At 47.9% G+C, this 16,407-nt stretch overlaps 1 protein-coding gene across 7 annotated transcripts in view; it reads left to right on the top strand.

Annotated features, from left to right (window-relative positions):
- si:ch211-272n13.3 (ankyrin repeat domain-containing protein 26) overlaps positions 1-16,407 on the top strand; it is a 165,680-nt gene that overhangs the window by 51,447 nt on the left and 97,826 nt on the right. For all 7 annotated transcript variants that reach the window (XR_005458399.1, XM_038781157.1, XM_038781159.1 and 4 more), the window contains one exon: positions 15,830-15,900. Coding sequence is in view for 6 of the 7 variants with exons in the window: in XM_038781157.1 (XP_038637085.1) it covers positions 15,830-15,900 (71 nt within the window). In the remaining variant the exon portion in view is untranslated. The remainder of the gene's footprint in view (positions 1-15,829; positions 15,901-16,407) is intronic.

Below are 16,407 nucleotides of genomic sequence, written 5' to 3'. Positions count from 1 at the left end.
CTTGAAGGTACCTAAATTTTCCGACTCAACTACTTGCACAGGTAGTGCATTCCATGCCCCCACTACTCTCTGGGTAAAGAACCTACCTCTGACATCCCCTCTATATCTTCCACCATTTATCTTAAATTTATGTCCCCTTGTAATGGTGTGTTCCGCTCGGGGAAAAAGTCTCTGACTGTCTATCTATTCCCCTAATCATCTTAGAAACCTCTATCAAGTCGCCCCGCATCCTTCTCCGTTCTAATGAGAAAAGGCCCAGCACCCTCAACCTTTCCTCTTATGACCTACTCTCCATTCCAGGCAACATCCTGGTAAATCTCCTTTGCACCTTTTCCAAAGCTTCCACATCCTTCCTAAAATGAGGTGACCAGAACTGCACACAGTACTCAGTACTCCAAATGTGGCCTGACCAAGGTTTTGTACAGCTGCATCATCACCTCACGGCTCTTAAATTCAATCCCTCTGCTAATGAACGCTAGCACACCATAGGCCTTCTTCACAGCTCTATCCACTTGAGTGGCAACTTTCAAAGATCTATGAACATAGACCCCAAGATCTCTCTGCTCCTCCACATTGCCAAGAACCCTACCATTAACCCTGTATTCCGCATTCATATTTGTCCTTCCAAAATGGACAACCTCACACTTGTCAGGGTTAAACTCCATCTGCCACTTCTCAGCCCAGCTCTGCATTCTATCTATGTCTCTTTGAAGCAGACAACAGCCCTCCTCACTATCCACAACTCCACCAATCTTCGTATCATCTGCAAATTTACTGACCCACCCTTCAACTCCCTCATCCAAGTCGTTAATGAAAATCACAAACAGCAGAGGACCCAGAACTGATCCCTGCGGTACGCCACTGATAACTGGGCTCCAGGCTGAATATTTGCCATCCACCACCACTCTCTGTCTTCTATCGGTTAGCCAGTTTGTTATCCAACTGGCCAAATTTCCCACTATCCCATGCCTCCTTACTTTCTGCATAAGCCTACCATGGGGAACCTTATCAAATGCCTTACTAAAATCCATGTACACTACATCCACTGCTTTACCTTCATCCACATGCTTGGTCACCTCCTCAAAGAAGTCAATAAGACTTGTAAGGCAAGACCTACCCCTCTCAAATCCGTGCTGACTATCCCTAATCAAGCAATGCCTTTTCAGATGCTCTGAAATCCTGTCCCTCAGTACCCTTTCCATTACTTTACCTACCACCGAAGTAAGACTAACTGGCCTGTAATTCCCAGGGTTATCCCTATTCCCTTTTTTGAACAGGGGCACGACATTCGCCACTCTCCAATTCTCTGGTACCACCCCTGTTGACAGCGAGGACGAAAAGATAATTGCCAACGGCTCTGCAATTTAATTTCTTGCTTCCCATAGAATCCTTGGATATATCCCATCAGGCCCGGGGGACTTGTCTATCCTCAAGTTTTTCAAAACGCGCAACACATCTTCCTTCCTGACAAGTATCTCCTCAAGCTTATCAGTCTGCTTCACGCTGTCCTCTCCAACAATATGGCCCCTCTCGTTTGTAAATACTGAAGAAAAATACTTGTTCAAGACCTCGCCTATCTCTTCAGACTCCATACACAATCTCCCGCTACTGTCCTTAATCGGACCTACCCTCGCTCTAGTCATTCTCATATTTCTCACATATGTGTAAAAGGCCTTAGGGTTTTCCTTGATCCTACCCGCCAAAGATTTTTCATGCCCTCTCTTAGCTCTCCTAATCCCTTTCTTCAGTTCCCTCCTGGCTATCTTGTATCCCTCCAGCGCCCTGTCTGAACCTTGTTTCTTCAGCCTTACACAAGTCTCCTTCTTCCTCTTAACAAGACATTCAACCTCTCTTGTCAACCATGGTTCCCTCACTCGACCATCTCTTCCCTGCCTGACAGGGACATACATATCAAAGACACGCAGTACCTGTTCCTTGAACAAGTTCCACATTTCACTTGTGTCCTTCCCTGACAGCCTATGTTCCCAACTTCTGCACTTCAATTCTTGTCTGACAGCATTGTATTTACCCTTCCCCCAATTATAAACCTTGCCCTGTTGCACACACCTATCCCGCTCCATAACTAAAGTGAAAGTCACAGAATTGTGGTCACTACCTCCAAAATGCTCCCCCACTAACAAATCTATCACTGCCCTGGTTCATTACCAAGTACTAAATCCAATATGGCCTCCCCTCTGGTCAGACAATCTACATACTGTGTCAGAAAAGCTTCCTGGACACACTGCACAAACACTACCCCATCCAAACTATTTGATCTAAAGAGTTTCCACTCAATGTTTGGGAAGTTAAAGTCACCCATGACTACTACCCTGTGACTTCTGCACCTTTCCAAAATCTGTTTCCCAATCTGTTCCTCCACATCTCTGCTGCTATTGGGGGGCCTATAGAAAACTCCCAACAAGGTGACTGCTCCTTTCCTATTTCTGACTTCAACCCATATTACCTCAGTAGGCAGATCCCCCTCGAACTGCCTTTCTGCAGCTGTTATACTATTTCTAATTAACAATGCCACCCCCCCACCTCTTTTACCATCCTCCCTAATCTTGTTGAAACATCTATAACCAGGGACCTCCAACAACCATTTCTGCCCCTCTTCTATCCAAGTTTCCGTGATGGCCACCACATCGTAGTCCCAAGTACCGATCCATGCCTTAAGTTCACCCGCCTTATTCCTGATGCTTCTTGCATTAAAGTATACACACTTCAACCCATATCCTTGCCTGCAAGTACTCTCCTTTGTCATTGTTACCTTCCCCACTGCATCACTACGTGCTTTGGCGTCCTGACTATCGTCTTTCTTAGTTGCTGGACTACAGATCCGGTTCCCATTCCCCTGCCAAATTAGTTTAAACCCTCCCGAAGAGTACTAGAAAACCTCTCCCCCCCCCCCCCCCCCCCTCCCCCCCAAGGATATTGGTGCCCCTCTGGTTCAGATGCAACCCGTCCTGCTTGTGCAGGTCCCACCTTCCCCAGAATGCGCTCCAATTATCCAAATACCTGAAGCCCTCCCTCCTACACCATTCCTGCAGCCACGTGTTCAACTGCACTCTCTCCCTATTCCTAGCCTCGCTATCACGTGGCACCGGCAACAAACCAGAGATGACAACTCTGTCTGTCCTGGCCTTTAACTTCCAGCCTAACTCCCAAAACTTGTTTATTACCTCCACACCCTTTTTCCTACCTACATCGTTGGTACCAATGTGCACCACGACTTCTGGATGCTCACCCTCCCCCTTCAGGATCCTGAAGACACGATCCTGAAGAGACATCCCTGGCCCTGGCACCCGGGAGGCAACATACCTTTTGGGAGTCTCGCTCGCGACCACAGAATCTCCTATCTATTCCCTAACCGTTGAATCTCCTATTACTATTGCTTTTCTATGCTCCCCCCTTCCCTTCTGAGCCCCAGAGCCAGACTCAGTGCCAGAGACCTGGCCGCTGGAGCCTTCCCCCGGTAGGTCATCCCCCCCCCCCCCCCCCCCCCCCCCCCCCCCAAACAGCATCCAAAATGGTATACTTGTTTTGAAGGGGAGCGGCCACAAGGGATCCCTGCACTGTCTGCCTGTTAGTTTTCTCTCCCCTGACTGTAACCCAGCTACTTTTGTCCAGTACCTTTGGTGTGGCTACCTCCCTGTAACTCTTCTCTATAACCCCCTCTGCCTCCCGGATGATCCGAAGTTCATCCAGCTCTAGTTCCAGTTCCTTAACACGGTCTCGGAGGAGCTGGAGTTGGGTGCACTTCTCGCAGGTATAGTCAGTGGGGACACCAGTGGTTTCCCTCACCACCCACATCCTACAGGAGGAGCATGCAACTGCCCTAGCCTCCATTCCCTCTTACTTTACAGAATTAGCTGCCCCTTGGACCAACTGGACCTCTGCCCTCTGACTCTACTTCCAGACAGCGGTACTCTAAACTCCTGGCTCCCTTCACACTCTTTGATAAATATAGGAAATGAAATGTAAGGAGCACCTTACTCCCTCCTCACCTAACTCCCTCAGTCACCAAACTCTCACTGTAGCACTCAAATGCCACAAGCTCAGCACTCCCTCAGTCACCAAACTCTCACTGTAGCACTCAAATGCCACAAGCTCAGCACTCCCTCAGTCACCAAACTCTCACTGTAGCACTCAAATGCCACAAGCTCAGCACTCCAGTGCAAACAAAGTCTGCACTGTAACTAGCTCCTATTTATACTGTGACTCTAGCTTCTGAAAAACTGGCCTAATGCAATTAACTAATTAACAAGCTCCAGCTGCAAGTAAGTCCAAGTAGAACCTTGTTTAAAGCTGATTCAAAATTCACCTTCTTATAGACCAAACAGCAACTTTTAAGTTAATTAACTAAATAAAAGAAATACTAGACTTTAAATAAAAATGAACCCTTATACTCCCTCAGTCACCAAACTCTCACTGTAGCAATGTAGTCAAAGTATTAGCATCAACTGCTTCCTGTGGTAATGAATGCCACAGGCTCACCACTCTTCGTGTGAAGAAATGTCTCCTATCTGTCTGAAATGGTTTACCCTGAATCCTCAGACTGTGACACCTGGGGCAGGATTCTCCGACACCCCCCCCCCCCCCCCCCGGGCCGGGTCGGAGAATCGCCGGGGGCTGGCGTCAATCCCGCCCCCACCGTGTCCCTAATTCTCCGCCACCAGCGATTCAGCGGGTGCGGGGATCGCGCTGTGCCGGTCGGCAGCCCCCCCCCCCGCCGAATCTCCGGCCCGCGATGGGCCGAAGTCCCACCGCTGTCAAGTCTCTTCCGCCGGCGGGAATCAAACCACCTACCTGACCGGCAGGAATGAGGAATGGGCGGGGTCCTGGAGAGGGCGCGGGGCAATCTGGCCCCGGGGGGTGCCGTGGGGGCACTCTTTTCCTTCTGCCTTTGCCATGGTCTTCACCATGGCGGAGGCGAAAGTGACCCCCTCCCCTGCGCATGCGCAGGGATGACGTCAGCTGATGCTCCGGCGCATGCGCGGACTTACGTCGGCCGGCGAAATCCCTTCTGCCCCCTGCTGGCATAGTGCCAAAGACCGTCCATGCCAGCCGACGGAGCGCCAACCACTCCGGCGCGGGCCTAGCCCCTCAAGGTGAGGGCTTGGCCACTAAAGGTGCGGAGACTTCTGCACCTTTGGGGTGGCCCGATGCCTGAGTGGTTCACGCCACTCCATCACGCTGGGACCACCTGCCCCGCCGGGTAGGGGAGAATCCCGGCCCTGGTTCTGGACACATCCATCATTGGTAACGGCGTAATCAGGACATCACCCGAGGCCCTACCCCGATGGGCCGACTTCCCGATGGCATCGGTCGCGTGTTTTCGGGGGCCACATGTGGCGGCTGTGGACTGTGTCCAACGCCACCACAGTCCGGGGCGGGGGGGGGGGGGGGGGGAAGCCATTCCACTGGCCGGGAGGGCTTCAGCAGATGCTGGGGGGACTGGTGGGGGGTGGTCCAGGGATGGTGAGAGAGGTTATAGGGGGTCACTAGGGTAGCACGGTGCCTCATGGCGCCCAAGTCCCAGGTTCGATCCCGGCTCTGGGTCACTGTCTAGGAGTTTACGCATTCTCCCCGTGTTTGCGTGAGTTTGGCCCCCACAACCCAAAGATGTGCAGGGTAGGTGGATTGGCTGTGCTAAATTGCCCCTTAATTTGAAAAAGTCAATTGGGTACACTAATTTTTTTTTTTAAAAGGGGGAACTATCTGGCAGGCCGGGTCCGCTTGTGGCCGGTGCCATGTTGTACGGCGTAGCCACCGCAGGTCGCTTCCATGCGCATACATGGCCATGGACCCAGACATTCTCCGTCCGTATCTGCAGATAAATGTGGTGCGGCTGCTACTGGGCAAAGCATTGGTGTGGGGGCGCCGCCCCGACTTTTTCCGGACATAGCCTCAAAATCGCAGAATCCAGCCCTAAGTTTTGACGCCAATGGAGATTCCGTGGACTTTTAAGACCGAAAAACCGGTGCCGCATTTGGATCTATTCCACGGCTGTTTAGGGGCTAGTACTGGTGCCACATGAAATATACTCCATTCCATTGAAAAACAGTTTCTTCCCCACTGTTACCAGACACCTAAATGACCCTCTTATGGACTGACCTGATTAACACTATACCCCTGAATGCTTCACCCATTGCCGGTGTTATCTAGTTACATTGTACACCTTGTGTTGCCCTATTATGTATTTTCTTTTCATGTAGGGGGGGCTATATGACCCACCATGTTCAAAGCGGGTTGTTTGGGCTGTGCATGGCTGACTTGCAGGCTGCGGTAATAGTGCCCTTCCCCGGCCGAGTGACACAATTGTCAGTGCACTATGGCATTTCCGTACCCCTTCTCTCTCTCACTCGATAGCCGCCACGCCGGTTTCATGATTTTTAAAAGCAGAAATGAAGCATGCAGTCGGGAACTTGGCCAATCGGAGGCAGAGAATCGTGGAGACCCTGGAGAGCACCGGGTCGGGCCTGCTAATTGTTTGCAAATGATGCCTACTGTACATGCGGAGTGAAACACATTGACACCGTTTTCGAGGTGACAGAGAATCGTGATTTGGCATCAAATCACCGCCTGCCGTGAATTTGGTGTCGGAAGCTACTCTCCACTCAATCGCGTTTCCCAATTTCGGTGTCAGCTAATGGAGAATCCAGAGCAGGCCGGAGAATCACCGGGACGGGTGTGAATCGCACAACGCCGGTCCGCCAATTGAGCGGAGAATTGGTGCCGGCGCGGCGCTGGCCGCTCTGAGGCCCGCCCCCGCCGATTCTCTACCCGGGATGGGCCAAGCGGGCGTACAAAAAAAATCCAAGTCCCGCCGACGCTGTGCTAACCTGGTCTTACCCGGCGAGACCTCGGCATGAATGGATCCGAGGGCGGCCTGTTGTGGGGGATTGTCTGACCCCGGGGGGCCTCCGCTATGGTCTTGTTTGCGATCGGGGCCTACCGATCGGCGAGCCAGCCTCTTGGGTTGGGGGCCTCTTTTGTTCCGCGCTGACCTCTGTAGCCCTTCACATGTTGCGTCGGGGCCGGCGGGGAAAAGGGAGCCACCGCGCATGTACGACAATCGCGCAGGTCCCACTGCGCATGCGCAGACCCCCGGTGCCCATCTGATGCCGGGATCGGCAGCTGGAGTGGTGTGGCTCACTCCTGTGCTGTGCTGGCCTCCTGTAGGGGTCAGAATCGCTGCTCCTGAGGCCATGTTGACGCGGTTGGGAAACGCGACGGCGTTTACAACGGCGTCAACACTTAGCCTCAGGTTCGGAGAATCCTGGCCCCAATGTTCCTGGTTGTGACCTTTTATCATTTTGTTAATATATAACTCCCTTATGCTTTGTCCTGCCTGACCTGCTCTATTTATTCTTTCTACAAAGACATTTTGCCCCAGAATTAATCTCATTTCTCTAGAAATGAAAAGTGCTCTCTTCTAACATCAATTGAGCTATCTTTCTAACCATCCTGGTTAGTTGGAAGTATCTAATGCACTGAAGATCCGATCCTTTTAAGTAATTGACAACTGGCCTCTAGCAGCACTTTTGCGAGTCAAAAGGTCATGAATTCCATCCTTGCTCAAGGGCAAGAGCACATTATCTGAGGTTACATTTTTTAGCATGTTCTAAGGGAGTGCTGCAATGTCAGATTTGCCTTTCGAATAGAGCATTCGACCAAATCCGTGCTTGTCCGTTCAAATGGACATGTTTAATCCCTTTGTACTATTCAACTTTCAGCAATAATATTCTGGCCAACAATTATTCCTTAAACAGTAAGTTTAACTGGTTAATTTTCTCACTGCTGTTTGTGGAATTTACTCTGCACAGACTGGCAGCAATGTTTAAGTGTTTTGTGATAGTTTCATTGAGTCAGAAACTGAAGGCTGCTTATTGGAAGTGCCATTGGGTTCAGACTCTTAAACCACCTTTTTTATCATATCTTGATCCTATTGGTATTAAAATGTCATGGCTATCTTTTCAGAGCACAGTATTTACTTTTGTTCCATAATGCTATTTTAATACCGGTCAAAACATGACTTATGTTAACCTTTTGTAGCAACAACAAAGAGCAGAGTATGTCAGTTGACTGGAATTTCTAATAATTACCTCAGTTGCTATTAATCTGCAATTAGAAATGTCTTTCTTCATACAAAAGACATCAGAAAATACAGTAGTTTTAAGCTTAATTTATCTGCTAAATCGTGTTTTTTTCAAAAGCTACTGGATGGGACTATCTGTGAACTTCATGAAAATTGCCAATACATCCTCCTGTAGTGATCACTCAGCAATTTTATGCAATGCTAAGTGGGAGTTTTTGCATCAGCATCATTTTCAGCTGCTTCATCAATAACCTTCTCTGATCATTAGGTCACATGGGGGGCTATTTGTGAATGATTGCAATGCCCAAATTTATCAGCAATTTCTCCTGATAATGGATCAGTTCATCGGTTCATGCCAGCCTGCAGCAATCCCTGGGCAACATCCAGGTTTGGATTTGAAGTTGTTAGTTACATTCACATTAAATAAGTGAACACCTACCCTTAACTGTCAATAGCACTGCCATTGCCAAAGCTCTTTCTGATGTGTGTTTAGTATGAAGAAAGAAACCTCTACCCATAACAATTTGGGGTCTCCAATGGCAGGAAACTCTGGTAAAGACGATGGGTTTTCTGCAACAAGTAGCTCACCCAACCTTTGACTCACCAAACTCCTCCACATGGACGTGAGCCAGGAATGTGATTGAATATTTTTCACTTAACTGGCTGCAGTTGCTGCACTCCATTCAGGACTAAGTAGTCTGCTTGATCGGTACATCTCCACTGGTGAACTATTACTGTGGTGTGAACTGCTTAGAGCGTGCACTTCAGCATCTTACTAAAGCTTCTTCAGCAGCATCTTCCAAACCTGTGACATCCACCAAAAAGCAATGACAGCAGGTTCTTGGAAGCAGCATCACCTTCAGGTTCCTCACAAACTATTTCCTGCTTGGGCATATATTGCCACTCCATCAACGTCGCTTGATAACAGTACTGGACCTCACTACTGTGGCAGCACTGTGGGACATCTTTGCCATATGGACTGTTGCAATTCAAGGAAGCTGGCCATTACCTTCTCGAGGGTATCTAGGGGTGGGCAGTAAACGTTACACATTTTTTTCTTGGAGTTTGAGATACAACAGTTAACCTAGAGTTTTGTAGTGTCTTTGTTCCGTAATCTACTGGAGAAAGATCCTTCTCGAGTATCATATTCTTAAGTTCATTTTATTTCAAACGATGCAGAGGCCTAATATTTCTTGAAAACGTGTGCTGAAACATTAAATATGTTTAATTTCAGCACAAAGGGTGAAGTATTGTTGGTATGAATTATGCTCTTTGTAAGGGAAGGTTCAGGTTTGGGCTGAAGTTTGTGGCATGGGTGCATCTGTTATATGTGGCACCGGTGGCGAGTGTACGGACTAATGATATGAGCTCACAAAGCTTCGGGTTACACAGGGGAACAAGGCAGGGTGCCCTGTTATCGTCACAGCTGGTCGCGCTAGCATTAGTGTCTCTGACAATGGTCCTCAGGGGGTCGGCAGAGTGGTAAGGGATTACGTGGGGGAGTCGGTAACATCGAGTGTCACTATATGCTGACAACTGTGTTGTTCCTCGTGTCTTAATAAAGCTCGCAGTCTCAAGTGTGGAGAAGATGCTTTATTGTGGGTTTGTTCAGTTTCCAGAGCTCGACCTAGAACTACCTTCCAGTGCTAACTACCAGCTTTGCTTGCTGTGTGTCCTGCTTACCAGCCCCCCTGCTGTGAAGAGTGTGTCCTCACTTCCTGTCCTGATCTATTTATATGGCTCTCCCGTGCTCCCTCTAGTGGTCGCTCAGTTGTGTTGCATCTGGTTAACTTGTGATCACCACATCCCCCTTTTTCTCTTAACATATTTTCTGAACATCGTTAAAGAAAATTGTACATCCTGTCCCAGTGTATTTATAGCTCTCCCGCTCGTGTTTGCTCTGTTGTTTTTGTATCTGGTCAATCTACGATCACCACATCCCCCTCTTTCTCATTACATAGTTTCTGTACATCATTAAGGAAAATTATACAAAACAGTAACTTATGATATGCGTATCTATACAAGTGATGATGCTATTGCCTTGGTTAACAAAGCCAATGTATTTATATGTCCAAACTTAATAAACACATTTATGAGTCCAAACTTGATGAATTTGTTCAGAGCTTTTTTTTTTTCTTTTTGTTGTTGATGACGTGGTGATATTGATATTGCAAGTCCGCTGTGAATGTTGTTGGTGTTCCTTGTTATCTTAAGTACCCAATGCGTCATCCCGAGGTGTTTGCATGGTCACATCACTGATGTTGACTGGCATGGACTTTTTTTTTGTGCTTGTGGTGTTGATTTATTGTCTCATCCGCCTTGGATGCTGGTGTGCTTGCTTGTTCTGGAGCAGACGTGAGTTTGTGCGATTCGTTGTCATCCCATGACATGTTTGTAGTCTTGTTATCGTTTTGCAGTGTGCTGTGGCATCGTCCATCATGTGCCAAGTAGTGCCATTGTGTACAAGTCGGTGTTTCATTGCTGTTGTTTCTGTCGTTCCTGTTTTTGTTGTTTCCGTTGCCGTACTTGTCGCTGTTTTTGTCGTTTCCGTCTTTGTTGTTGTCGCTATCTTTGCTCCTGACTTTGTTGTGTTTGTTGCCCTTCTTGTTGTTTCTGCCTCTGTCGTTGTCGCTATCTTTGTGCCTGACGTTGTTGTTTGTCTTGTTGCGCTTCATGTTGCTTTTATTCTTGCTGTTGTCGTTCTCGTTTCTGCTGTGCTTCTTGCTATTGTTGTTTGTCTTGTCGCGCTTCATGTTGCTTTTCTTCTTGCTGTTGTCGTTCTCGTTTCTGCTGTGCTTCTTGCTATTGTTGTTGGTCTTGTCGCGCTTCATGTTGTTTTTGTTCTTGCTGTGTTTCTTTTGACTTTTGTTTTTCTTGTTATACTCTGAGTGTCCCGAGTGGATAATTTGAGTCATTGAGCATTCCGTCTCGCGAGTGGTGCGAATGATCTGATGTTGCATCGGTGCAGGTGACATCAATCAGTTGTGGAGAATTGGATTCCGCATCTTTGCTTTCTTGGTGCTCGTCTTCCGGAGTCAAAGTCTTCTTGATTACATTTGACGCGGTGTCTGTGGACTCTCGGCGCTCCTCTTCTGGAGTCCAAATCTGCATGATTTCAGTTGACGTGGTTTCTCTAGACTCTTGGTGCTCCGCTTCTGGAGTTAAAATCTTCATGATTTCTGTTGATGTTATCTCACTGGACTCCAGGTGCTCCTCTTCTGGAGTCAAAATCTGCATGGTTTCTTTTTGTTTGATGTCTCTGGACTCCAGGTGCTCCTCTTCTGGAGTCAGAATCTGCATGGTTTCTTTCGGCATTGTCTCTGTGGACTCCAGGTGCTCCTCTTCTGGAGTCAAAATCTGCATGTTTTCTTTTGGCGTTGTCTCTCTGGGCTCCAGGTGCTCCTCTTCTGGAGTCAAAATCTGCATGTTTTCTTTCGGCATCGTCTCTCTGGACTGTTGGGTGGCCCGACTCTGTGCTTCTGTACAGACAAGCTGAGAACTGTCAGTCTCACTGTGATCCTGTACGTCGAGTGCGAGCACCTTGTCACTGTTTTCGCTCTGTGCTTCGGTACAGACAAGCTGAGAACTGTCAGTCTCACTGTGATCCTGTACGTTGAGTGTGATCACCGTGTCACTGTCTTCGCATGCAGTGGGCAGAGGTGCATTGTCTTCTTCTTGTTCCTGTGAGCGTGTTGGACTTTCATAGTCCGCTCTTTCTTCTTGTTCCTGTGAGCGTGTTGGACTTTCATAGTCTGCTCTTGCTTCTTGTTCCTGTGAGCGTGTTGGACTTTCATAGTCCGCTCTTTCTTCTTGTTCCTGTGAGCTTGGTAGACTTTCATAGTCTGCTTGCGGTTGCTCAGGTACAGCGGGTTTACCTTCATGGTCTTGTTCATGCTTGGTGTCCGCCCGGGAGTGTTTGCTTGCATCCCTGTTGGCGTCTTTCATCACTCGCACTGTGGAGCCTGTCATCGCTCGCTCCGTGGAGTCTTCCTGTGCTCTCTGTGTGGCGTCGTCTTCGTCTTGGGTATTGCTGTCATCCAATGTATCGACGAGCTGCCATGGCACCATGGTGTTGGATTCATCCACCATGAGTAGAGTCGTGTTGAGCTTTGCAACGGTGTCGCTGATGCTGTGATCAGCATGTCCAAATAACTCCTCCATGTCTGAGTAGTATTCTTTGAAACCCATTTCATCTTCGTTGGCTTCTTCTACCACGAGTTGATTCGTGTTGAACTTTGCGACCGTGTCGCTGATGCTGTGATAAGCATATCCGACTGACTCAGCTGTGTCTGAGTAGTATTCTCCGAAAACCAAATCATCCTGGTTGGATTCTTCTACCACGAGTTGATTCGTGTTGAACTTTGCGACCGTGTCGCTGATGCTGTGATAAGCATATCCGACTGACTCAGCTATGTCTGAGTAGTATTCTTTGAAAACCAAATCATCTTGGTTGGATTCATCTACCACGAGTTGGTTCGTGTTGTGCTTTGCGACCGTGTCGCTGATGCTGTGATAAGCATATCCGACTGACCCAGTCAGGTCTGAGAGGTAATCGTCGAAAAACAAATCATCTTTTGTTGTTTCGGAATTCTTTTTGTTCGCTTCACTGTGTGTGGTGAAGGCAGCTTTTTCCAAGGTTTTGTGCAAGTTGTTTTTCACTGTTGGTTTAAGTTCAGGCGTTTTTCTGTGTTCTGAGGCAAGAAAATTTGGTTTTACCACTTTAAGTGTCTTGTTTTCAATTTTCGGGCATTTCCCTTTTAAGTGGGCGTGGTCAGGATTCTCAGACGTCATGACGTCACGCGTAGGAACGACTTGCACATGCGCAAATTGGCTTTCTTTCCTTGTGCGGTTCGGTGTCCATTGCGCATGCGCGGCTTGCGCATGCGCATGACGGTCCGCGACGAAGACTTTTTTTGACTGCGCATGCGCGGCTTGCGCATGCGCATAACGATCCGCGACGCGATCTTTTGTAAACTGCGCATGCGCGACTTCCGGTTCCGGCGCATGCGCGACTTCCGGTTCCGGCGCATGCGCAACTTCCGGTTCCGGCGCATGCGCAGACGCGATTTGTAGTTCTTTGCTTACCAGAGACTGCAAAATGTGCTCCGACGCCATTTTATCGCGGATTTCAGCGTTTTTTCTTTCTAAAAGTTGTAAGTTACCTTTTCTTTCCGATCTGGACTGGATTTCAGCGTTTTGGCTTTGTGAAAAATTCATGTTATTTCTTCTTTTTGATCTGTACTGTGCATTCGCGATTTCCTGATCTTTTTGTGATTTTTTAAGTCTTGCATCACTCAGTCTCTGTGCAGGTTGGACTGTGAGCATGCCTTGCTGTTCAAATTTCTCACAGTACTCTTCAAATTTGTTTAGTAACGTTTGTAAGCTGTTCCTGTCTTCACCTTTTGAGTGTTTAAATCCATTATACACTTTCCTATTGACAGGCCCTTCGATGAGAATTGCTATTTTAATTTTGTCTGAGGCTTCTGCAACATCATTAGCTATGAGATAAAAATCGAACATTTGTTTAAACCTTTTCCAGACATTTCTTACATTACCAGTCGTGTCCAGCTGAGGTGGGTATCCATGCCACATCCTCGAATTAGCGATGTCTTCCCCAGTCAAATGTCCAGTAGGAGATTTCCATGCCATTTTGTGCTTTCTGTATCTGCAGCTGAGTTGTCCTGTCGTAAGCGTCCTGAAATCACTCCTGGTACCATGTGTTGTTCCTCGTGTCTTAATAAAGCTCGCAGTCTCAAGTGTGGAGAAGATGCTTTATTGTGGGTTCGTTCAGTTTCCAGAGCTCGACCTAGAACTACCTTCCAGTGCTAACTACCAGCTTTGCTTGCTGTGTGTCCTGCTTACCAGCCCCCCTGCTGTGAAGAGTGTGTCCTCACTTCCTGTCCTGATCTATTTATATGGCTCTCCCGTGCTCCCTCTAGTGGTCGCTCAGTTGTGTTGCATCTGGTTAACTTGTGATCACCACAACAACCTGTTGCTGTATGTCGGGACCCACTGGAGAACGTGGGGAAGATTATGGGCCTATTAGGGAGGTTTGTGGTGTTCTCCGGATACATGTTGAACATAGGAAAAAGTGAAGTGTTCCCAGTAAACAAATTGGGTCGGACAGCCAACCGAGGGGGGGCTACCATTCAAAGTAGCCAGAGACAAGTTCAGATACCTGGGAATTCAGGTCACTTGTTGCATAAATGGAATTTAACAAAGCTGGTGGAGGAGGTTAGGGAGGATCTTAAGAGGTGGGATACGCTACATCTGACTCTGGCAGGGAGGGGGGAGGATGAAAATGGGGGGAAATCTGTACAAACTGCAAAATCATGTGATGGGGGAGTATGTTCCCCGGACTGCTTATGTTTTGTAACCGTTTGAATAAGTTTGGAATAAAATACATTGAAACAAAAAGGATTATGCTCTTTGTGACACTGCACCAATGTTCCTTGATCCTTTATGCTGATGCTGCAAACCCCTCTGCTGTTCATTAATATATCCCAAAGCACCATGCAAAAATGTATCATATGAATTTTCTGAATTTACACCAGCTCCAAATAGTCTAGGTTTTGTCTGAAATTTTAGGCGCAACAGAACCTATACATATTTCAGTATTTCCATGGCATTATTTTCAGTGATTTATTTTTCTCTCCTCAGTTAGACTTGACTTAATTTTATTTACTGCATCTTTTAATAAATCATTATGAAATCTGAATGATTTGCTAAATCTTGATTTAAATAATGAACGTCTGTTTTTTAAAAATAAATACTTTGGGCGGGGTTCTCCTGCAATCGGCAGGATGGCTCAGCGCCAAGAACGGCGCAAACCGCTTTCTCCGTCGGGCAACGCGGAAGTTGCGGAATCCACCGCACTTCCGGGGGCTAGGCCGGTGCCGGAAGGGTTGGCACCACACCAACCGGCACCAAAGGGCCGCCGTGGTCCCACGCATGCGCAGAACCGCCGGCATGTTGCTGCGCATGCGCAGGGGGGGGTTCTTCTCCGCGCCGGCCATAGCAGAGCCCTACAGAGGCCGGCGCAGAGGGGAAGAGTGACCCATGGCACAGGCCTGCCCGCAGATGGGTGGGCCCGATAGTGGGCCAGGCCATCGTGCCTCCCCCCCGGAGGACCCCGCTAGACGGCCGACAAGCCAGGTCCCGCGTTATGGACCATGTCCATTTCACGCCGGTGGGACTGGCCAAGAAACGATGGCTGCTCGGCCCATCGGGGCCCGGAGAATTGCCGGGGGAGGGGGTGGCGCTGCCGACAGCCCCCGACAGGCGAGGCGTAAACCCAGCCTGCAAACCGGCGCTGGAGAATACGGAATTCTCCGACCCGGCAGGGGGGTCGGAGAATCCCGCCCATTGTATCTTGACTTTGAGTACTGATTTATGGAATAGGGCAGCACGGTGGGGCAGTGGTTAGAATTGCTGTCTCACAGCACTGAGGTCCCAGGTTCAATCCCGCCTCTGGGTCACTACCCGTAGGAGTTTGTACATTCTCTCTGTGTTTGCGTGTGTTTCGCTCCCACAACCCAAAGATGTGCAGGGTAGGTGCATTGGCCACGCTAAATTGCCCCTTAATTGGAAAAAGTGAATTGGGTATTCTAAATTTTTTTTAAAATAATATTAATGAAATAAAAACCATTATATTGAGGGTGGCTGACAGCTGCACCACATTGTATTATTTTATTGATTGGAATACTCTTTTAAATTCCTTAAATGTAGACCTGCTGCTAGAATTGGGCTTGGAGGAGGCGGAAGCTGAAGAGCATATAGAATCTCCTTGGGATTCTGAGGTAAGTTTTAACATAATTTGTCTTGCTTGTTTTACTTCCTTAAATTGAGGAATCTCATTTAAGTCATCCAAGTTGATTTAATAATATGTTGTAGAATATTGTGGTGTTATCACTATTTCAAATATTTTGGAATTCTCCAGAACTTCAAAAAATAACCAAGGTAAGGTAATAAATTTGGCTTTTGTTAAATGAAGAACAGCAACCTACTTGTATCATACACCTCTATCATGGGAAGATCCCTAGGGGCTCCAAAAAAAGCTTGAAAAGAGTGCTCAGCTAAAGATTAGTAGTTGTGACCAGATTCTCAAGCAAGAAGTAAGTTCTAAGAAGGACATGAATGGGAAAGCAGAGGGATTAGGGACGGAAGTCCAGAGATCTATGTGGTTAAAGGTAGTACTGTCACTTGTGGAGCAAAGTAGGAAAGCACACACGAGGCTTGAGCCAAAGTATAGATTGTTTGAGTTTCCTAGAATTGGAGGTAGGAAAGGGCAAAATAATGGAGGAATA

The sequence above is a fragment of the Scyliorhinus canicula genome, chromosome 20, assembly GCF_902713615.1.
Source record: "Scyliorhinus canicula chromosome 20, sScyCan1.1, whole genome shotgun sequence".
NCBI classification, from domain to species: Eukaryota; Metazoa; Chordata; class Chondrichthyes; order Carcharhiniformes; family Scyliorhinidae; genus Scyliorhinus; species Scyliorhinus canicula.
The sequence above is the reverse complement of the archived record's forward strand: the minus strand, read 5'-3'. Positions and strand labels throughout refer to the sequence as shown.